Source organism: Ochlerotatus camptorhynchus, unplaced genomic scaffold (assembly GCF_037179485.1).
Source record: "Ochlerotatus camptorhynchus isolate MF236.1 unplaced genomic scaffold, CSIRO-AGI_Acam_v1.1 ptg000423l, whole genome shotgun sequence".
Taxonomy (NCBI): domain Eukaryota; kingdom Metazoa; phylum Arthropoda; class Insecta; order Diptera; family Culicidae; genus Ochlerotatus; species Ochlerotatus camptorhynchus.
In genome coordinates, this window is record NW_027040909.1 from 1680833 (window position 1) to 1705722 (window position 24890).

Here is a 24890-nt window from a genome sequence, read left to right on the forward strand (position 1 = left end):
AAATAGTAGAACGCATTGCAATTGAAACATTCAAACGGATGCCAAAGACGACTCACCTACGCATACAGCGTACTTTCAATGTAGCTTGTCGGTACGAATCCTTCCTCCCAACCATTGGGACCGCATAACCGTCGCACCCGGGTCCATCCGTCACCCTGGTCCAGTTCTATCACTAGCAACTCCTCACCCTCCGACATTGGAATGCTTCCTTCGCTCGTCGCTGAAAGAAAGAATGAAAGAAAATCGCATCATGCAGTTTCAATTAAATCAGCGAGAGATACGGGAGGGAACCTACCATCAAATGGGTACAGTGCTTTGCAGGTTCCGAGCGGTGGCAAAGCTTCCGCTTCGAAATACATTTCGTCGTTGATGGGTTGATCGTTGGTGCTTCCTTGACCGGAACCGGGAAGTGACGTGTGGGACGTTCCAAGGCCACTTTCCGGACTTGCGGAACTACTGCAATAGGTGGAGTGGAAGAACGAATAGGTTAGTCAAATAAAGGGTTCCAATTGCTACGGAATCATGGCTCGCATTCATTTGGCACGCATGCATGTTACAGAATGAATGAAACAAAAAAATCAAGGCGAAAGTTTTCTGAAGTAAAAGAGATGGGTGATGACTACTTGAATGGGAAATTAATATCGGAAAATTAACACGCTAGTTTGATTGATTCGAGTAATGAAGGTTGTTAGAATTCATATAGTTTTCAGGCCTTTGGATCCCTTGATAACTCAATATAATTCAGGTTTTTTTCAGGTAGGTGTAGAATCTCTTCAAGTCAGAGATTTTAGTTTTTTTACTAAAATTGAAATTTTTCCAAGCATTGATCTGAGATCAGACATTTTATGAAGTCAATCAATTCGATAGAATCTAGAATTTATTTATTAAACTGAAAACATCTCATTTTTTGGAATTTTCTCAAAATTTTTCATCTTGTTTTTCTTTTTTCGTCCGATTTTTTTATTTGTCTGGATCAAGATATGTCTTAGAATCGTCTCAGCATTTCTTCAAAATTCATCATGGGACTCTCTATGGTATTCGCTTAAATTGTCTGCAAAACTCTCTAGAAATTATCTCCGGAAATCTATGGGAATTCACTCTAATTCAAAATAATTCTTTCAGAGTCACAGTTGGCAACATGAGATCCCAGCTTTTCGGAGAAGAGACGGGCGTCCCACAAGGTTCAGTTATCGCCGTTACCCTCTTCTTTGTGGCCATGAACGGAGTTTTCGGAGGACTGCCGAAAAATGTTTACATTTTAGTGTATGCTGACGATGTACTTATCGTTAGTACCGGCCCAACAGCAGCACGTAACAGGATCAAGGCCCAGGCAGCAGTCTCCGCTGTAGCCGGGTGGGCCAGCGCGGTAGGTTTCCAGCTTTCGGCCATCAAAAGCGACAGGTGCCACGTGCCAGTCCAGAAGAAGCCGGTCCGTATTCTGCGGGTACTCGTTGACCGGTCCCTCAACTTCGAGCAGCACTTTAAGGCGATCAAGAACGACTGCGGCAGTAGGATCAACTTGATCGGTACCATCTCACGTCCCCACCGGTCTAACAATCGCGACACTCGTTTCCGGGTTACAAGTGCCGTCATCGATAGTCACCTACTGTACGGTGAGATGACGTGCATCGCCACAAAAAAGCTCTTGTTGTCGGTCGGATTGTCTCCGGTCTTCTTCCGTCAGCGCCCATCGATGCCGCATGCATCGTAGCGGGTATTCTGCCCTTCCACCAAAAATCGTGAGTCGGATAAAGAGTAGGTTCAAGGCTGGAGATAACTCTGCAGCGCTGAGGAGAACAGTAGCCGAACTGCTAGGTTCGGACTACCCAACTCATGCCCACATATACACGAACGGATCGCTTTCTCGAGCCGGGGTCGGAATTGGAGTAGCCGGAATTTCAGCACCGATGAGTAGCAGCCTACCGCCACAATGCTCGGTTTTCTCCGCCGAAGCTGCGGCCATCTTTGTTGCCGTTACAACACCCTCGGACCGGCCCATACTGGTGCTATCCGATTCGTACAGCGTGATACAAGCCCTTACATCTGAGACCCTGACTCACCCCTGGATACAGGGTATTGTGGAGACCACGATCCCACTGCGGTATCCCTGGAAATAGCGAAGTTGACAGCCTGGCAGGGTCTGGACCAGCTGGCCCCCGTTACACCGACGAAGTGCCACTACCGGACATATAGCGATGGATAGTCAACAAAATGTGGGAAGCCTGGGAAGCAGAGTGGTGCCAATCCCAACCCCTCTGCATCCCAAGAATCAAAGAAACGACGAGCAAGTGGACGGATATGTCGAAACTACGGGACCAGAAGGTAGTTTCTCATCTTAGGACAGGTCATACAAGGATCTCACATAGTTTTGGTGGGACGTAGTGTTACGTTTGCGGAACCACTGCATCGGTGGAACACATCCTATGCCCATAGAAGGTCCCGAAGAAACGAGCTCAACTTTTTGGCTCAGCTCTGGTACTCTCTTCGGTCCCAAGCTAATCGATGCACCCCTCGAAACATATGAAAATCCACTAACCCCTCATTTTATCTGTCAAACTTTCATAGCGAATCGATACAAACATAGTGTAGTACTAGAATTTTGACCAGAATGGGGTACGTTAATCGATTTGCTTGGGACCAATAGGCTAGTCAAGTAGTGAGCCAATTGAAAATAGTTAGTTTCAAATTGATTGTTGCTATGCCTGTGTCCGCAATACCAACATCTACGGGAGCAGTACGCACTTCCCAACAGCATTATTGACATACTGGGCGACGAACCTTCCACTTTCGCGACAGTTATTTATTTCCTCAAGGACGCTGGGCTATAGAACAACATATAGGTCCTTTTAGCTTTCTTTTAGCTGACGGGACATCTCTGCCAGACGGGGGATTACCCCTCCTACGGTGGAGCTCCGACCTCTTTCAGAACCCTACATAACTTTGATGTACCAGATTGCTTTTTTTTCGTTGCCTGTATTGTTAGTCTTTTACTGGAATCTGTTATAATTGCTTCTATTTGACTACAGCCGAAAATCCGTAACAAAATTTGCAGGCAGAAGCTCCGTCTGAGACCCTCTGTTTTATAGAGATGAAGTAGCCAACGGCTAAAAATCTCTCTAATAAAGACAACAACAAAAAATCCTGTAGCATACTTTTCTTCTAGAAATTGTTCAGAAAATGCTTTGTAATGAACTTCAGAATTTATTTGGAACTCTTTTATGAATTCCCTTGATAATTCCTTTGGAATTCTATGAATTCTAGAATTCCTTTGGAACTATCTTCAGAATACTTGGAATCTTTGTCGGAATTTCCGTGAAACTCCCTCAACATCGTTTTGGAACATTATTTAAAAAGCTTTAAAAATTATCCATGGGGCGGCTCGGTTCTATTCCATTTTCCGGCATTTTTTGGGTTGAAAAATAGATAGAGTATGATTGTATTTGTCACACTATATAAAGGGCGAACACGAAATTATTGCGACACATTCAACAGGGCATAACTTTTTTACCATTGGGTAAAAATCAACCACATTTTGCACACTTTCTCATTGATGTGTATTGTGTACATGCTGTCAAACTCGAAGTCGTGTTTTTCGATTCAACGAAAATGGAGGTGAACCAACGCGAGTTGAGAGAACAAATTCTTTCCAAACACCTGGAATTTCCTGACCTGTCGCACCGGCAGTTGGGAAAAATGTTGAACATTCACCATTCAACCGTCTCCAGAGTGTTGAAGCGGTTCCAGGAGCGGTTGACGTTGGACCACGGCAAAGGAGCTGGAAGAAAACCGGGACCGGAGAACAAAAAGACGGAGGGAAAGGTGAAGCGGATGATTAAAGCAAATCCCAACGTCTCAAGCCGTGATTTGGCTAAAAAGATCGGCATGTCGCAGAGCTACGTCCAGAATGCAAAGAAGAGAGCTGGACTACATACATACAAGGTACAGAACTTCCCAAACTGCGATGAGCGGCAACAATCGACGGCTAAAACTCGGGCACGGAAGCTCTACGAGAAGATGCTGACAAAATATGGCTGCTGTGTGATGGACGACGAAACGTATATAAAAGCCGATTTTAAGCAAATTCCGGGGTTGGAGTTTTTCACCGACAAGAGCAAGTTCGATGTGGACGACAAATTTAAGAAGAAGAAAATGTCGAAGTTCGTCTCCAAATATCTCATTTGGCAGGCCATCTGCTCTTGCGGACTGAGGAGTGAGCCTTTCGTGACAAAGGGCACAGTAAATGGCGAGATCTACAAATCTGAGTGCCTCGAGAAGCGCCTTTTGCCGTTCTTGCAGCAGCACGACGAAGCTCCGCTATTTTGGCCAGATTTGGCATCATGCCACTATTCTAAAAGTGTCCTGGAGTGGTATGAGGCCAATTCTGTCCATTTTGTTCCAAAGAACATGAATCCGCCAAACTGTCCGGAGCTGCGCCCGGTGGAGAGTACTGGGCAATAATGAAGCGGGAACTTCTGAAGAGCAAAGAGCAAGAAGACAGTCAAAGACGAGAAGGACATGTTAAGAAAATGGAAAAAAAAAACTGAGAAACTGGTACCGGATGACACTGTAAAGACTTTGATGGAGGGCATCAAGCGAAAATGCGTTCAATTTTACACTCAAGGCTCCATCGATTAACTTTTCTTTTGATTTTTGAAGTAAATATATGTATAAAACTACCCTAAAATTTTGGTTTGATTCTAAACATTATAAGAAAATTGGCATGACATTTTCGGTGTTGCAATAATTTCGTGTTTGCCCTTTATACTAATGCAAAAATGGTACAGACTAATAGCGAATTTGTTTATTATCCAGGTTGGAACCAGTTCCAACCTATGCGAACCCGTGCTTATTGTCAGGGCGAATCTCAACCCGAGTCAGATTATAAACAATTGTACAGTGACGTTTGACAGACAACAAGCCGACCCAATCTTGATACCCGATCCTGGTTGGAACTGAATCAAACGCAAATTCGCTATTAGAAAGCTTAGAGTTCTCTTCCAATCGACCTTTGCATCCTAATAAGAACTCTCTTGCAACATTTCCCAGAGCTACCTTGGGATTGGGATTTGTCGTTGAAGAACTTGAGACCTGAGCAGGGGGGGGGGGGGGGTCCGGACAGTGGCAGTGAACAAAGAACGGCCATCAAGAATACCTTCATCGAAACAAGTGAGAACAACCTGGGTGAGCTGCGCACCCAGCGATATCCGCTTCTTCCTATACGATATCTCCCGACACCTGACTGGAGCAAGGATGAATCCAAGGATGCTAAGCTAAGCTAAGCTAAGGATGCGGCTCATGACTCGTGTTAACACCGAGACCCCATCAATGTAGGAGATTGAAGCAACTATCCGAAGTATGCACTCCAAAAAGGCAGAGATGATCACAACTGACTATTCAACTATTTGGTAATATCTGGAACACCACGACTGGTTGCAGGGAAACTTAGTGAAGGATCCTAAGAACGGGAATCTGACTGTTTGTAACAATTGGGGTGGTATCGTGTTACCATAGAGGTAACTCTAAGACCACTGGGTCCCGAAGAAAATCATTATTATTTTTGGCTCACTCAGTACCAGAACAACGGTCCCAAGCAGTCCCAAGCTATTTCACTCACCCCTGCATGTTCTGCATGAATCCACACACCCCTGATGTTATCTGTCAAACTTTCATAGCGAATCAAAACAAACATAGTGTAGTAATAGAATTTCAACTAGAATAGGGTACGTTAATCGTTTGCTTGGGACCAATAGGCTACTAAAGTGGTGAGCCAATTTAAAATCGTTAGTTTCGTATTGATTGTTGGTGTTACTGTGCATTCTAGATAAATATTTCAAACGGTCCTATCTGCATTGATCGATTCTCTTCATCGACTCTCTCTTTCGCCAATAACTCAGCTGCGAAACCTTTCCCTGTTGTATTTGACGTTTTGGACGCTAGATAAGAACCTACTTTATCAAACTGTGGTAGAATTAGCGCGAAATCTGTTTACATAGCAGTGGTTATGAAAAGAGAAAGTCTATGAAGAGAATCGATCAAAGCAGATAGGACCATTTGAAATGTTCATCGCGCATTGTTCTCAAAGTTCTGTGCAAAATTATCCTGACTCGGATACAGGAGAAGATCGACTGTCATCCTATACCGTTTGAAAAATTCATATAGCTATAGCTGAAAATTAAACGAACGAAGATTTTACGCGTTTGTTAAAATTCAGTTTTTTTTGGGTGGAGCAGGTCAACGAATTCCAAGATTTCCCTCTATTTGGTGTTCATTGACTTCGAAAAAAAATTCGACCTATTCAATCACGAGAATCTGTGGAGCGCCCTGAGACGCAAGGAAGTCCCGAATAAAATTGTCAACCTCAACGAAGCACAGTACGAGGCTTTCACGCGTAGAGTCCTGCATAACGGAACCTTGTCCACTATAGAGTATCTCAATGCCTTCGATTTGAGTAGAGCAAGCAGAGTAAGCTCGACGACCTTGCCGAACGCTCCTCTGCAGCGGGTCTCCCCATCAATGTCAACAAGACCAAATCGTTGGATGTCAACACGGGCAACCCTTCCAATTGTAAGTAGCGGAGCAATGGAGAAAGTCAAAAGTTTCAGTCAGATCGCGTCATACGACAAGACCAAGAGGAACATAGGTGCACGAATCAAGAAGACTAGGGCTGATTTTGCGAGTTTACGAACTGTATGGAGTCAACGCACCAAAATCTGAATTTTTAGTTCAAACGTAAAATCTGTGTTGTTATACACCACTGAGACGTGTCGACGGCTGCAGATCGTCATCAACCGATACTTGCTATGTATAATTCGTAACTGGTGGCCTCACAACTGAATCTCAAATTCTGTTCAACAGATATTTGAGAACGTATGTGAAGGTGGGTCGGCCATACTCTACGAAGGGGCGGAAACGAAATCGGCAAACAAGCGCTGGATTGGAACCCGGCGGGACACCGCAGCAGAGGCAGACCCAGGGGATCAGGGTGGCGGAGCCTCAACCAAGAAATAAAGGAAGTCGACCGGAATCTGAACTGGACCCAGGTCGACGCCCATGATGGAATTCTTTCACTGTGGCGCTATGCATTACTACACGCAAACCAAAAATATATTACAATGAATGCTAGTTCCGTTTCCTATCATCCTCTGTTCATGAACATCTCAACGAATGTTAGAAATTGACCATGCAGGCGATGTAGTGGTTTTTTGTCTTTTTTATTTCGTGTTCTATCTACGCTTTCGACAATACCAGTAAGCTTGTATAACGACGGACATTGTAGAACATTGTAGAACGACGCACACACTTGCCTCGAATATCTCCAGCAGAAAAAGCATACGAAGTCGAGTATGCGAGAAAATGAGCGATTCATGTTTGCTTTTAGGCTATCCATATTCAGAAGCATGGAGAGAGCAATGGAGAAAGCACAGGTCTGATAATCGGAACGTTCGTGGTTCGAGTCTAGTCGGCATTCTGTTTCGATTTTTGTTTCGACATAACTTATTTTCCTCACTAATACACTCTACATTTTTCGGTCTCCAATTTTCTTGTATTGGACCGCAGCTAGGTATATCGCATCCTCGGTTCATGCGGTCTCCACCAACATCCTCTGATGATGAATCCCACATAATTGTAAGGGAATCTTACATCCCCCGGTTGGGTGTAGGGGTATGTAGGATACGTGAGAGTACCTTGGGAATCTCCTCAAAATTCCTTTGAAATTTTACTATAAAATTCCCTTCATAATGTCCCAATTTGCTTCAAATTCCTTTTCAATTCTTTTGGAATCCTCTTTTAAATGGATCACATCATACGAGCAGTTTAAAATGACGTTTCCTACCACTCGAACTTTGTCGCGGAACAATATTTCGAAAAAAAAAACCTCTAGAACCTCAAGAAAAAAGGGTCGTATTTATGCTAAGCTAGAAAAATCAAGAAACTTATTGCTTCATTTTCATGAAATCGCTGGTAGAAGGTCGTCCCAAAACTGCTCGACAATATGATTAATTCCATTTCATTCATCCATTGGAAATTATCATAGACTTCTTTTGGGAATACCCTTGAAACTTCCTTCGTAAGAATTTATGTTAAATTCTTCACAAAATTCATTTGAAATTCTAATCACAATTCTCTTAAAAACCCAATTCAACAAATTGCCCTAATCCTGGGGCCTCATTTCGGAAACCGATGCGACAAACTTTTTCATACAAACTTTCATACAAAAAATGCTTCGTTTAAATGCGCAATGAGGCCTCTGATTTGTTTATCCAAGACAAAAAGCCTTAAAGATTTCCAAGGCTTACAATAATGATTTTTTCTTCAAATACAGTCAACTCTCCATAACTCGATATTGACGGGACCATCGAGTTGGAGAATTATCAACTTACAAAAAAGAGTTTGATCGTCAATAAGTTAGGAATAATCTCGAATCATAATATCTGTAATATCTGGCACTATTTGGCCTTCGAAAAACGGTTCAAGAATCCGTTTACGGATGTTCTGAGTATTGGATTCATAATATTGAGTCGATATGAATTTATTTTTCAAATTATTCAAATTTAAATCGCAATATGAAAAATTCTGTATCATGATAAAATTTGGCCATTTGACCCAACCCAATACTCGACTATTAGTACAAGACACTGAGGAAGTCTGCACATTGTAGACGAAATACGCGTATCTGTCAAGGACAAGTAAATAAGGTAGTGGAATTAAATGGAAATTACTAATCCTTCTCTCGCACTCTTCTGTTTAACTTCAGCATACCTTAGGGGCCACTGCTAGTAAACTCTACAGCAGCACTGTCAACGTGCGGCCGGACGTAGTCTCTGGATCTCAGCATTAATTCATCGTTATGAATTTTAGCCCAGAAAGAATAAGAAATAAACACAATGCATCTTGAAACACGTTTATCGATCAAAGATACAGCCATTTAATAAAAATATCAAGTTTAGAAAGGTTGGACAGGCTTGCTCTACAGCATTCAATGTCACCTTGCCATATTTCTTCAACTTCAGCTTGATAATTGTCCAAACATTTTCAATTGGGTGGAATTTGAGGCAATTGGATGGGTTACTATCGTTAACTATAAAATCTACTCTGTTGTCACGATACAACCGAAATACTTCCTACCAAATCTGGCCAAAACCTAACATGTTCTTTGTTTGTCTTTGTGGCGAAAACCTATGTTTTAGCACCAAACATAGGACTGCAGTACGACATTTCGTGAGCTTTTCGCGGAAAACAAGATTGCTCGCTGATTCGCAAACAATGTTGCATACAAGAAATATAGAAACGTCAAAGTGATGATCCAGAATGCCCTGCACAACTGTAGCGCCTTCCGCAAACTTCAGGAAACTTGTTCCGTCTTTGTTGCTGAGCTGGTAGCAATCAACTTCGCATTGGGGATGATTTCCAACATGCCCGCAGACCATTACTTCATCTTCTCGAATAGTCTCAGTTCGATTGAGGCTATTCGGTCTATGAAAACAGGTAGGCACTCATCTAGTCTAGTATGATTACCTTTGTATGGGTTCCCTCATATTTCTCAATGAGAAGGCGGATTCTCTCGCAAAGGTGGGCGCGCAGGAAAGCGAATTTCATGACAGGCAAATTTCACACGATGCATTTTACCATTTTGTGTGTCAGGCTACCCTTTCGAGTTGGCATACCGATTGGGACACTGGAAATCTTGGACGGTGGTTACATTAAATTATTCCTAATTCGAGACCGTGGTTCAAAGGCTTGGACCTAAATCGTGACTTCATTTGCGTGCTGGTAGTCCAACCACTACTCGCTAGATGCGCATCTCCATATAATAAACATCGCGGACAGCAACATCTGTCGGTGTGGTGCGGTTACAATGACATCGATCACGCATTTTGGCAATGTACGGATAATGACGCCGCCAGAGAGCGACTTTTGAAGACCCTCGAGGGCCAAGGAAGACAGCCCTATATCCCTATCAGAGACGCGTTGAGTACACGCGATCTCTGCTATATACAGTCGATTTATGTATTTCTAGTATAAGAATTTCATACTTTTCTCCTTTGTCTCTCTTTATTAGGTTTTGTTTGTCTCGATGAGTCTTATCGTCGCCCACTGGTAACCATAACCGGTCAACTCCAGACAAATCTAGAACCACACTACCGTTCATGCTGGCGACATCGCTCTGATGAAACAACGAAACCCCACCCTCAAGTTCCTCCCCTGATCCTATCCTTCGACAATGTACCCCTCTAACCTCGGGTAAGCCACGAGTATTCGGCCCAAATCCTACTAGACATAGAAATAAGTTAATTTTGTTACAAACAATGAACAATGAATTATCGGCTCCGTAAAGCTAACACGATTGATCCTTTCAAATAAATGAACTGGAAAAAAAAAATTCTCGTGCCGTGGCCATTTTTATCTTTTTGTTTTGTTTTCGCCAATTTTAATGTGTCCTCGCTTTTTGGGCCTGATCGACGATTTGTGCAAACTAAATATTCTTCTCTCGTCTTCCATCTGGCATAAATTTTTAAAATCAATACGAATCGTGAATAAATATTCAGCACTGTATGAGGAGCACTTTCAAAATACTCCAAAACCGACGTCTAAGGGCGCTACTATACAATAAATTCCGCGTTCTGATTCTAACTGAAGCAAGCCTAATGGTTCTAATTATGCCTAGTTGGGTAATTTTGGTAAGTCCGAAAAGCCCCGTCAATACCGAAAAAAATGCTTTAAATTTTACGGAGTTGAATCTAAACCAAGAAAAAAATTTGAACTGAATAGAACGCATTCATTTGCATGATTTGAACATTAACAGCATTGTAATTAGGTACTAATAATAAACGCAATTTAAAATGTGCATACTTTAAACAAAGAAGGATAAGAAACAAATAGAAATCATTAGAGAAAACAAAACAAAAGAAAATCCTATCAATTTGCACACGACACCAACATGCAATCACAATATAAATGATCAGGTTAGTTACATGAACATGACTCCAAAATCTACTAATCGATTCAACGTATGACTGATGAACGAATGCAACGGAAAACTATATGGTCTTTTTTTTGTGTGTTTTTTGGATGGAAAAAAAATGGTGAACAATGAATAATCAAACAGTAATATAAGATGAAACTTGATGATGCATAAAAATGGTTTTTCGCCAAGAATGGAAATCTGTGTATAAAAATTGTAAGAATTCAAGTTATACCCGTTATTGTTAATATTAAGCCCATTTTGCGCTTGCTGTACACTATTCTCTGATGCTGACCTGCTTAAACTGCCAGCGTCGTGATCTGGGTGATCATCGCCGTGGTCATCATGATGGTGGTCGTGATTGCTTCCGTTGGAATGTCTGTAACTCGAGAGACTGGTCACGGGTTAGGTGTGGCGACTGACATGCAAACTGTAAGTAACTGTGTGTAACTTACCTGGAAGACCGCTGCCCGTTATGTATCACCCGGTTCGCTTGTGGACTGTGTTGGACGATGGTTTGACTGTTGGCTTGGTCGAGCAGCTTCTGATACCTCTGCAGTTCCATTCGCAGTTTGTCCAGTTTGTTGACCGATTCGTTGAGTTGGTCCTCGACGGACCGTGGGTCACCGAGCAGCGAGTTAGCCTCGTATACTCCCTTCATCTTCATCAGTCCTTCGCTGGCGGCTTGCTCCTGGGCTACCTTTTGCTGTAGTTCTTGCACCTTCTGCTGTAGCTTTTTCCGCCTCTGCGTTGGCGGTAGGTCACTGAAATCTTCCTTCATACCGTCCGTGGAGAGGTTGTTCTGAAAGGGGACAATCACAACGGTTCAATAGTGGCGGTGGGATGCTACGCAAATCTTGTGCTAGGAAAATCAGATTTACAAGAGATTCTTTTCATGCAACAAGTGTCGTACGAATTTTACTCATAGGAACAAGTGGGTGTTATGAAATCAATTAACACAAAACGTCACACTTCAAACAGAACTTCTACACGGATTCACACACACGCACGCAATTGTTGGGAAATTTTGTTAGTACTCAGACCTATAGATACCGAAAACGGGTGAATTTAGAACGACACCAGTACACAGTTGCAATCACTCAAGTACTTCTTTCTTATAGATCATTCCAAAGAAAACAAAGAGGATATCAAAATCACGGTTATCGAATATTAGCATACCTTCACTTGGATGCAGGCTTCAACAATCTTCTGTTAATCATTTATTTTTGTGTGTGCATTTCGTTTCAAATTTACATCAAGGTGGATGGAATTTGGAATTTTGAAAACCGATTTTCGGTTTGTTTTCGGGCCCGAATTGTGGATTTTTGATTTTGGTTGGTGTTATTTATAGGTTTTGAGAGCAGCAGTTCACAGTTAAATCAAAACACGATACGGTGATTTGGCGAAAGGTACGACCGCAAAGGAAAAGAAGAAAGCAAAAAGAGACACTATTAATCATACGGATATACGGGTTTTCAAGATTGTCAATTTATACACTCTTTTTATTTTTATTTTTTCAACAACGACAACATCTAGTACAATGATTTATTGGAGTGCTGAGTTGGCGGGTGGTCTATAACTAGTTGAGTATACAGAACAATCAATATGTGTATAAGTTCTTGTGCAGGGTAGTAGCCTTTGTGACGGCAGCAGTAGTAGCAGTTATAAGTGATAGTGGTGTTGTAAGAGGTGACGTTTGTCGTTTGCTTATGTTGATTTAGTGTGATCTTGGTTGAGTGCAAGAAAAGTTTCTAGCGAGATGTATCAACAGGGTTTGGAATTGCGAAAAATACAGCTCCTCAAAACATAGGATTTTAGTAAATCATGATGAAAAGAAGTGCGTAATATATATATTGGTTAGCGAAAAGGCTCATCGATGCCTCATCTGATCCACCACGTAGCTTTTTCGGGGACGAAATCTCATCATCCAGAAGTCGTGTAGATGTAACTCGATACTTGCTCTTCTGCAACAAACACTGAGTAGCATTTTCAGCTTCGCACATTAAGTAGATCGACAGTTGTGAGCCCGAGAAAATACGCAGTAGTGAAGCAAACTATATGAGAAAAGGCTTCGATGGACCATGACCTTAACGAATTTTATCCTGATCAATTTTGAGGTAGAGATGAAGCTCCTGGGAAAGATCACTGACATTTTGTTTTTAGATCTAACCGATCGAGAGAGAAGCTAGAGCAAGGTCAATGAACGTCAAGAAACAGCGGCGTCGGTCCACTATACTACCGTCTCTCACGCCAAAGGGCCTGTGTTCAATCCCAGTCGGCGCCGTTAGGATTTTCTGAGGCATAAAATCTTCGATCAGTAAAGCCGTTGGTCCCCGGACCATGATTCGATGGATCGATAGGTAGGGTTCAGTTTGTGGGCGCTGCCTCCCTGGCGTCGGTAGCATTGGTACGCAGTACGGAAAACATGATCGACGGCAAACAAATCAAGGGAAGAGAGAGTCAGAGCATTTAACAATAATCAAAACCAGTGTTTTCATTAGTTGCTCAATATTCACTTTATTCCGCTTAGAAATTCCTAGAATCATAATAGACCTTAGATCTGTTTCAGCACATGCTTTTTGGTTTTGCAGTAAGTTGCTACAGCTTTTTGTAAGTTGCTGTAAGACAATAATATGGTGCAGAAAGTACGGAAACATACTTTTTTCTTTTTGTGCACATAATCTTACAGAAAAGCAAGTACGGTAACATACCTATTTCTTAAAAACTCTTTTCTGCTCCTGGGATTCTTTCTGGAATTTAACTTAAAATAATCAGAGTTGATTGGAAATTCTAATATTAGCTAGAGAATGGTCTTAGAAGAGGGTAGGTAGGTATCTCCTAAATAAATTAAAAAAAAAATGTAGGCAGGGTAGAGAACTACTTCGGCCTATTCGCCCTTTTTGGGCCAATCGAGCAGAAAACTTAAAACAAATCCATGATTTCAGAGTTCACAAGTCAATTATGCGTTTGGTACGATACTTTAGCTAATAAGCTACCGAAGGAAGTCAATGAGAACGCGAGATATGAAGGTTTGCACCCATAGTTCCCAAAAACAAAAGAAGCGCTCCGATCGAATCAATTTTTATCTTCATCCGATAGGCCGAAGTGAATTCATTGGCGTGTCAATGGCGTTTCAATGCGTTAGGCCGAGTTTAAAATCCGTAGGCCGAGTTTGGCGTCAAGAAGCAATGTTAGACTTTTGACAATATCTCAACGATTGGTTTCTCTTTATCAAATCTTATGGTACGTACGGAAAGGTAAATAAATTTGGAAGCCGTCAGCAACAAAAACATTCCATTTGGTGCTAACTGCGGACCTGCCGGAAATGGGGTGGTTAACGCTAGATAGTTCCATTAGAGTACAAAAGTATGAAAATTGAATAGAAGTTGAAATTAAGTGAAGGACCATTAATGCGACAATACAAAGTCAAACGCACACTTCTTTGCCTAACCCGTACGATGTACGCGGAGATTTGAAGTATGTCTACACTAAAGCTTCATGTTAGATAGCATTTCCAACCAACTCTGAAAATCGCAAACCTCGCGTATGAAGTAACATAAAACACTTTGAATGTATAAATTATCACCATAATTTTCTACGAATACTCCAAGATATCGTTTGTGTAGTCATTGAGGGGTGGCAGAAAGAGGTTTAATATGGGGTGAAAGACTTGTGAGAAGGACGTGGTCTACGGTCGAGAGTTTGAGGAAAGGATTTTAACCATGTTGACTTTCCATTGTCTGGCAAACTACAAATCTGAAGGTTGAACATACAGAGCATAAGCTAAGTTGATCGGAATTGAAAACATATACGCAAACTCCATTTAATTTTCAATTGGTTGTGATTTTTTTTATTGTGGTAGCAGTATATACTAAGGACCGTGTAGTCTACCGTAGTTTACTATCATCATCGATGCCCGTAGATGACCGTCGTTACTGTCCTACGACATGGCTAATCGTTTCAGTAACATGCTTTGAAGGTCAGCAAAGCTCAGAGTCAAACCCTAATGTCGTCAACCAAAGTTGTAACTGTTACTGTACCTGTAGTGTACCGTATGCAATGCAAGCACCGTCAACCAGCCACGAGGGCTCAAATGCTCGAATCGAAAAAGCTTATTAGTTTTGAACTTCGCAAGGCTTTGAAGCGAAGCGCACAAGAGAAAGAGAGAAAGTGAAGATAGGTAAGAGATAGCCAGGAATGAAGTGAAAGAAATAAAGGTAACTGTTATATGCAAGGTATTCCAACATTTTTTTTTATAATTACCCTCAGACCTTTTTGAATTCTCCACAGAATTGCAATCGAAATCTAATCAAAACTTTTCGGAAAATCGCCTTGAATTATCTCGTCCACATAGAAACTAACCATAAGAAGTGTCTAACTGTCTATTCGGAATATCATCCCAACCTTATGTGATATGGCTGCACCATTTCTGATATCTTTCGTGCATGGTATTCGTTTTTGTTTATAAGAGTAGTATGACATAAGAAGATCTTTTGACTTCCCTTCAGAACTCCCTTGAAAACCACATAAGAATTTTCTTGAAAAATTCAAGGATCTTGTTGGACTATCCTGAGAATATACATGGAATTGTTCTCAGATTTACTTATAGAAATTTCTAAACTATCCTTCGAGTTTTCGTGCAATTCTCCTCGTACAAAAGCCTATGTATCTTTCCTCAGAATTCCGTTAGATTTCTCCTCAGAACTCCTTTGGCGCTCAACATTAGCTTCGTTTGAAATGCATCTCGGAATGCTTCCAAAAATTCTGGGTTCTGCGCGGGATTCTACTGAAAATTTCTTCAGCATTCGCTAAGTATTCTCTAAAAATTTCCTTCCTGCTCCTCAGAACTCCTTTGAAACTCACCATAGAAGTTCATAGAGAAAACCAAGAATTTCTTAGAAACTATTATCAGAATGTTTGGATTCTGCTCATAATTGCCTTGTAATGTACTCAGAACTCTTCTAAAAAACCCTTGAGTCAACGATGAAACAAAGATTCAAACGTCAATTAATTGAAACTCGCTCGCCTATGCAAACTAACGCTACCATTCATGATGGGGAATTTTTACTCTACCTGCCGGTGGTGTTAGTTTGCTTGGACAAGCTAATACTTTCGACAAATTGACGTTCGAATCTTTGTTTACAAAAGCAGATAACTTCTTTGACTTAGCGAATTCTGAGAGAATTCAAGGGGATTTTCTCTACATATATTCTTGGAACTATTGATCAAATAAGTTCAAACGAATTCTCTTAAGAACCTTCTCCCTTCAGAAATACACATCAAAATTTTCTTCAAAAACCCAAGAGTGAGAATACAAGTACAAACTTGAGAGCTTTTATAGTATTGATCTCAGATTTTCTTTTAAAGTTTCTTCAGAGTTTCTTTTGAATTTTATAATAAACTCGTTGAATTTTCCTCAGAGTCCTTGTGCGATTCTTCTCTTTGTAGCATTCTCCTCAGAATTTCTATGAACCTCAACATTTGATTCCCTTGAAACTCATATCAGAATTCCCATGGATTGTTGCCAGAATTTCTGGGCTCTGCTTCGTCTGAGAATTCCCTTGAATTATTTCCGGCATTCACTCTAACAGTTTCATAAGAATTGCCCGCAGAATTCTCATGAAATACGCCCAGAAATTCATTCGAATTCACCTCAGAACCTCACGCAGAACTCAACACAGAATTTCCTTGAGTAATTTAATAATTCGCTTGGAACTACCCACGCTTTGTTCAGGGTTTTCATGGAATGCAACCAGACATTCCACAAATTTTCTTCAGAATTCCCTTCACATTCTCCTTGTTTAAAATCACTTGAAACCTATTCCAGAATTCACTTGGAATTCTGTTCAGAAATGCTTTGGAACTATCATCAACATTTGTTTCCTTTGAAAAGTTTAAAATCTCGATTACTTTTTTCGAATGGACGTAGGGGAAATGACGGCTTCGGCATGCCAGACTATTTTCGGCAACCCAAATTGAAACACTATTTTCACTGGATTTTCTTACGGAAACACTTCGCTGAATGCATGCAAACGATTCTTTATGCTTTCAGCTTCAATTTGACTATATTTTTATCACTGAGAAAAAGCAATCTAGCAAGGTTTTCTTGAAATGAAACACACGCACTACAAATTGTAGCTGATTTCGAGTTGCCGATAATAGAACAGCAGATTTACATGCAGTTCAAATGGAACGGTTGCCGAAGAAAAACTGGTTGCCGACAATACTCGCTCTCACTAAAGAAGATTGGAGCTTTGTAAAAGCGTTTCAAAACAGTTTTTGACAATTCTTTCGACTGAAATTGTTAGAGCAGCTGGCAGCAAAAGATTGTAAACAAACCAATACTGCATATGTGCGTGTTCCTTAGAGAAAAGGGCTATAGAAAGAAGGTCGCTGCTTAGGTTGTCGAGAATACGTAAATTCCCCTATTAGCTTTTGTAAACAATGTATTTGATCGTCGATTTGGCGTAACTGGTAGCTCCCCTATCTGATGGTAGTATGAGTATGCGTGGGCGAGCTACAAGTTACGCCAAATCGTCGATCAAATGCATTGTTTACAAATGCTGATACGTCCCTTCGAAAAAGTAATCGAGCAATGTTAAATTCAAATGGGCCTGGGTTCAATCCCAGTCGGCACCGTCGAGATTTTCTGAAGCATAAAATCTCTGATCCACGTCTTCCTTCGGAAGGGAAATAAGGCCGTTGGTCCTCGGTCCATGAGTTGATGGTAGGTAGGGTTCAGGGTGGGAGCTGCCTTTCTGGCGTCGGTAGCTTTGGTACTCAGTACGGAAAACAAGATCGACGGAAAACTCGAGAGCTTGAAATTCAGATGAAATTCTCCGCAAAACTGCCTACTCAGACTCTACTCAGATTCCTTTGAAATCATTTGGAATTATCCTAATTTGCGTTCTCTTTGAATCCCGAAAATTCTATGAAATCTTTTCTGAATTCTTGTTTGCACGTTTTCATTCTTCTAAAAATATTGGAAACACATATAAAAATCCAAGAAAATCATTTTTTTTCTTATATTCCTGAAAAAATGCATGTACAAATTTTGTTTCTATATCATCATGAACAAAAGTTGGACTCGAAACAAAACCGAAAGGTCGATTTTTGCTGTTTCTTGAGTCCAACTTTTTGCAATGATGACTTAGAAAAAATGTTTCACGCGTAAATTTTCTTGAGTAAAAGAGAAAAAAAAGTGATTGTTTTAGATTTTTTATATCTTTTCCAATATTTTTAGAAAAATCATAATGTTTTTTTTTCTCAGGGCGGTTAGCTTTCCCGTAAGCATCAATCCAGTTTATTTTATAATTGTTAACTAGGGGAATTTACGTATTCTCGTCAATCTAAGCAGCGTCCGCACTTCTGTTAGCATTTTGTCAGCGTTACGCACATATATCACGTGTCTGTTTGTTAACATTCATCTGCTGCTTGCTTCTCTATCCATTCCAATCGACAGAATTTTTCAAACCGGTTTGAAAGCGATTTTACAACGCTCCAAACTTCTCAGGTGAGTGTGACTATTGTCGGCAGCCTCTTTTTCTTCGGCAACCTTCCCATTAGAACTGCGTGTTAACCAGCTGTTCTATTATCGGCAACTCGAAATCAGCCCCATTTTGTAGTGCGTATACTTCATTTGAAGAAAAATCTGGCATAATAGGATTGCTCGGTCGTACAAATATAATCAGATTGAAACTGAAAGACTAAAGAATCGCTTGAATACATTCAGGGAAGTGTGTTGATGGGAAAACATAGTGAAATTATCGTTTAAATTTTGGTTGCCGAAAACAGTTAATGGGTGCCGAAGCCAACATTTACCCTATTTTAAATTAATTTGTACACGGCCGTTGAAGCTGATTCATATTTGAGTTCCGTTTACTCAAATATGTAAAAACTTGGGACACTCACTGACTGAATATATTGTTACTCAAATATAAGTAAATGTAACTCATTTATGAGCAAATGTCACTCATATATGACTAAATGTAACTCAAATATGAGTGATATTTACTCATATTTGAGTAAAATTTAACTCAATCTATGAGTGATTTACGTTTCTGAGAATTTGAGTAAGCGGAACTCAGATATGAGTCAGACTGAACGGCCGTGTTAATAATTAACGATGGATTTCATCCGAACATCTTTTTTATTTATGCCTAGTCACATATTTTAGATAATTCACGACTTTTCCGGAGATACAATTTGAATTCGTGACCTTTAGCGTGATAGGCATTGATGCTAGCAACTACACCGGGTCCGTCTCTATGTCTGTACAATGTTATACGACTAGTTAGCTCGGCGATGTGCCCACGTTTTTTTTTCGAAGATTTAGAATTATCTTTTGAAATCATCCAACTTTAAATACAGTATATTATTTGCAGTAAGAGAAATCAACTTGAGAATTTTGCTCAATGTAACTAATTCAGTGGTTTTACCACAAACGACAGTTAATTTCCAAATGTTTTAGACTCAGCTCGAATCATTGACAATACAAATAATAATATCGGAACAAATATAGGATCCAAGTGATTGGAATTGCACCATTTTCCCCTCACTTGGGTGAGTAATACGAGCGCACATCAAATCCTAAAGGGTAACCCATCGAGACCGAGGCGCCACCACAGCATGTGACACACCCTTCCACAGTGACTTGCAAACCCATAGTAATGTATGGAAGCGTCAAGTCACGTCCCCAGAGTCAAGTAGTCCGCCGACATTCATCAGACGGCATGCGGTGATGGCAGTAGGGTGAGATATGGCAAGTGCAAACATTGTATCGACCGTCGGAAGGCGCTGCTTCCGGTTGCCCTACAATGTGTCACTCGCGCTGCCCGTCCCTTAGTGTATATTCTGCTGCAATACTTCAATGGGCAAACAGAAGTGTTGCCATTACTCCTACGCTTGGCGTTATCTCTGTTGCGAACGCACTGGACTGTGATTACCATTCTCAGTGGAAACATTTTTTTCTAAAGCTTTACATTCGTCAACTCTGTCAACATAACCTTTATAATGTTGATGGTCACGCCACACAAGTGTGGGACCTGTGGTATTCGCATGTAGCCAGTAGTAGCGGTAGCAGGGAGAAAGCTTCGCATCCACTTGCCATGCAGATGTGGACGGTGATTAATTGCTAATTGAATTGGAGCTCGGGTGAGTGGACAATAACGAAGTTTTACCCGTGCTTCACTGCTTCCGGAGATGGCGGATGATGATGATGACGATGGTTCGGTGATAGGAACTGCAACGAACTCGTCGTCGTCAAATGGGCTTTTGCCGCCATCTGCATCTATGCAATCCATAAATTATGATCGATTATTTAGTGAAAAGCACCGAAATGACATTCGGGTGATGAGTTAGGTGAGGGTGTTGCGCGTCACATAGTCGTGTGGAGCCCTAAATGAGTTAACTTTTCATCGGCAAGTGCTTTGCTTACATGTTAAAATACAATTAGTGTAGACATTTTTGTCCAGACTGTGGAATAAACTTGCAAATCGGAAATGTACTGAGTCAAAACTTGCATGAAGTTTATGTTATGAGTAATGCCTATGGGGCAAGTCTGAGTAGAGCTAAGTCCAGATCTAGAGTAGGCTTTATTGGCCAACTGCGAAGACCTTTTAAGTTAATTCCACATATTTCTTAGATCAACCTCAGAGGCGCTATGAGTTAACGTCACACATGTTGTTAGTCAACTCCAACATGTTGTTAGTCAACAGTCAGGTGTGGAGTGGAGGCCTTATAGGCTAAGTGGTTAGAGGTTTTATGAGTTCAAAGACATCAGTTCAACTCAGTAGACCTTACGAAATACACAGGCCTTAGATACATTTCAGAAACCTAATGGTTTCAGTTTAGAGGTATTATGGATCCCGAGTAAAGTTTGGGATCAAATTTATATCTAAATTTAATGTTGTGATGTTGCTGATAATGATTCAAATCTCATGGATCCATTTAAGAGGTATATGATGTTTATGTTGACCTTTAACTATAGTGAACCTAAAGAGATCTTGTTGGTTGTTGGTCATCCCCAGAACATTTTCTTCTTCTGCTTCCTGGCTTTTGACACCTCTCACACGAGTAGGAAAAACGATCTCTACTTAGCGTTTTTTAAGCACTTCCATAGTTAATAATTGCTGGGCGGCCAGTGAATTTTAATTTTAAAATTCCCGACTTTGTCCGCTTTAAATCTCAAATATTTTCCGATTGTAGATATTCGGCAAGAAACGAACAAAAATGTGTCCAAATAGTAATTTTTGGAGTAGGGGAAATGGCCTAAATGCCCCTAATTTGGACCCATACATAAATTCAGCAATCGACTAAATTTTCAATAGCGACCAAAAATATCCATTAGTACCGTCCCAATGACGCGTTCATCTAGATAAAATTGATAAATATAGATTTTTGGCGATGGGCCCAACCTTAGATCATAGGCCAACATTAAAGCCATTTCCCCTACTTTGTTGAACATGTATCTTAAGAAGCCACATTACAGGAAGCATTTTTTAAAGCAGAATGTAATTTCTTGGGAAATAGGGTTTAACTCCCCATTCCCGGCCTATTAAGCACAACCCGCACTTAGTCTTTCTCAATATAACGCAGTTTAGCACCAAACGGAATGTTATTATTACAGATGGCTTCCAAATGTATTTACCTTTCCATATGCATAGTTAGTACTGATAAGGGGTTGCGAAATATTCGTTTATTGTTGAAAACGCAAAACTGTTTCTGGCGGCTCAATTTGCCCTACGGGTTTTCTCGGGCCTATTAGCCATTGAAACGCCATTGGGATTCTTTTTGGCATATCGAACGGAAAGAAAAGTGAATTCGCGTGCGCCTTATCTAGCTAACAAAAATTACCAGCTACAATTCTCTTCAAACTGTGGTGAGTTTGAGTTTCCAGATTTTTGCTTTAAGCCCGAACGCGCCCCGAAGATTGCTGGTAGCAGTAACTTCGTGTTTGGCATTGGCATGGTTGAAGAGTAAAGAGAGAAGGCAAACTGTATTTTCTCTTTCTCCGAAAACGATTTGCAACGGAGTGTGTCGAGTCAACTCTCAGCTACAATGTTGTGGAGACTATTCAATATCAAAGGAGCTTGTAAAATCAACATCAACCATGATATTTCGATCATTGGAAACAATAACGCGTGATATTGAGAGCGTATGAGTGAGAAAAGAAATACCATTTTGCAAATGATTATGTGATGGCTATGTTATCAAAAGCCATGTTATCAAAATTGATATCGGAGATCTCAATGTTCAGGTTGGCTAAGAGATAAAAACTATGTTATTTTGGGTAAAACAGCAACTTAAGAGCCACACACGAGAATTTAGGTCCAGGATTTTACAAACTTCGACATATTTATACGAAATTTGACTAAGATCTCAAAATGTTTCGAAGTCAACAATTTGCCTAATGAAGATCTTGATAAAGTGCTATAATAATAATCCAGTTAAGGATCGCAATCTTAAAAACATTTCCAATATTTCTGATAGTTATAAAATATAAATAAACTTCTTATGTTACAAAATTTTCGCAATTCTTCCATGTCCAGAATATTGATCAGAGTCCACATTTTTTGACTCCCGGATTATGAAGATTTTTCATGATCAAGGTCATAAAAACTTTTCTATGCATCAGATCTCATAAAAAATATACAAGCATCAGAATTATTTCCCAGATCGAAGAAGGCTGCGCTGCGAAAATGACGTGAAGTGACAAAATCTAAAGACTGTTTTGAATAATATGTTTAGGTAATGGGCAGCAACAACGGACAGATAAACTACTTACAGTTTCTATTTATTAAATGCTTGATATAACGATTACCAGCAACGCCAGCTGGGCGTATCCTATGGCTTACCCTCCCTACTAACAGAAATCCACCCTTCCCGTGACACTTATGAGGGGTCGTAGAGTTCTCTGCATCTCTCTTAAGTAAGTGTCGGACTAACATTCCTCACCTTTCCCCATCAGTTGCAAGGACGTGGCCAGGACAGCTCTGGTTTGTTGGAGGGAGAAACATCCTTTATCCTAAAGGTAGTAATTAATCACAAATTACTATCTAACAGCAACGGATGAAGGTGGGTCTTCTTCTTAACAATAGTTTGGAGCTCGTATCACCTACGACATTGTGCAACCTGGTTTATGCTATGCTATGCTATCAGAAATTTTAATTTTTTCCCGAATCCTAGATCCAGATCTTTTCCTGTGTGATCACAAAAATATACTATAAATCACCCTTGAAACTTTCTTCATAGGATTTATTTAAAATTTCTTCAAGAATTTACAATAAATAAGTATTTACTAAGAGTTTATCTTGGAATTCTTTCTCTCTGGTATTCCCATATAATTTGATCCTTAATTCTCTAGAAATTCTCTACAGAACATCCTGTGAATTAGCTTTAAAATTCCTAATAATTCTCACAGTATTGCCAGGAACTTCCCTGAAGAAATCTCCTGAAAATTATCTTGGAATTCTTCTTAGCATTGGCTAAGTATTCACGTGAACTTCCCATTGAAGAATCCCTGAAATTCCCTCTGAATTCAGCTCAGAAGTCTCTTGGAGTGATCCCATTAATTCATTGAAATACTCCTCAAAATTCCCTTGGAGTTATTTTTGAACTATCTAAAAAAAATATCACCGGTATTTAAAATATCCTACTATAAATTCCCTTGAAACTATTCTAAGTCTTCTCTTGAATTTCCTCAACAATTCGTTGGAACTCTCCTGGGAAGTCAATTCCCTTAACATTTTCTTCGGAATTCCATTAAAACTATCCTCAGAATTGCTTGGGAATACTCCTCCAATTTTTACTTAAGATCAAGGCAAAAACGTGCAGCCGCCCAGGATGGAAATCTTTCAAGTTGGTCCCATGCACACCTAGGGGTTTGGAGGATACACGAGCAGTAGACTGATGCAAAATTTGACTTTTTCGCTCCACAGTGCTTAAATGGTTTCAAATCGGGTCGTGATTAGCTTCCAAAAGTTACATCTCATTTGGTTAGAAACAGACTTCGCACAAACCATTTGAAGTTTACTTGTAAATTACTATGGGAAATTTCAACTTTTTGTTCATTGCCTTCTAGTCTTTTTCGATATTGAGCTGCAAAACAGCTCGATAGCTATTCTTATAGAAAATTTTCTCAGCTACAACTTTGCTGAAGATCGTTTCTATGTTAAACGAGACAGGAAATAGTTATTAATTATTTAAGCGATTGGTAAACTTATGACATGATCAAGCAGCTGCTCTGAGGGCAACACTGTATTTTACAGTGTGACATAGTAGCCGTAATATTTGTGTCCTATTCAACGCGCAGAAACACCAATGTTGCCTGCTGAGCAGTTGATTGAGCATGATCATAAGACATCAGTGCATTGAACCATTAATAACTTTCGATCCTTGTATTTAATCAAAAAGTGGTCTTGAGCAAAGTTGTAGCTGGGAAAATTTCCTATAAGTAAAGTTGAAAGCTTTTGAAGCAGACCGATGTGGCGAATTATTAGATAGACATGAACAAAAATCTTGGTTTTACCATAGTAATTCCCATACAAACTTCAAATGGTTTGTGCCATCTCAGTTTCTCACCAAATGGGTTCAAATTTTGAGAGGTTAGTCAGGATCCGATTTGGAATCGTTTAAGTATTGTGGAGCGAAAATTTCAAATTTTGCATCACTCTAATGAGCAGGCATGGAAAATCATATACATTCATTTCATACATTCATTTACATTCATTTGCCACTAACTTTTTTCATCAACAGAATTCCGTAAAATGATACATGAAGCTTTTGTAGATTTTGATATTAGCTTTTGTCAATAACTCAAATTTGTATCTCTTATGCATGACGAACAAGAGCGGGTAGAACCTGTTAATATTTTTCAGTGAATGTAATTTGCATTCACTAAAAAACAATGGTGGATTCTGTTCGCTCT

At 40.2% G+C, this 24890-nt stretch overlaps 1 protein-coding gene across 9 annotated transcripts in view; it reads right to left on the reverse strand.

The window, feature by feature from the left end:
- The window catches only part of Cip4 (formin-binding protein 1-like Cip4), a 209692-nt gene that overhangs the window by 1136 nt on the left and 183666 nt on the right, over window positions 1–24890 (reverse strand). The window contains exons 7-11 of one of the 9 annotated variants that reach the window (XM_065233923.1): window positions 12143–12172; window positions 11419–11765; window positions 11259–11342; window positions 296–456; window positions 57–220 (exon numbers count right to left, since the gene is read on the reverse strand). In XM_065233923.1, coding sequence (XP_065089995.1) covers window positions 57–220; window positions 296–456; window positions 11259–11342; window positions 11419–11765; window positions 12143–12172 — 786 coding nt within the window. Of the gene's footprint in view, window positions 1–56; window positions 221–295; window positions 457–11198; window positions 11358–11418; window positions 11766–12142; window positions 12173–24890 lie in introns of all 9 variants that reach the window. The other 8 variants (XM_065233919.1, XM_065233922.1, XM_065233918.1 and 5 more) reach the window with 8 other exon arrangements.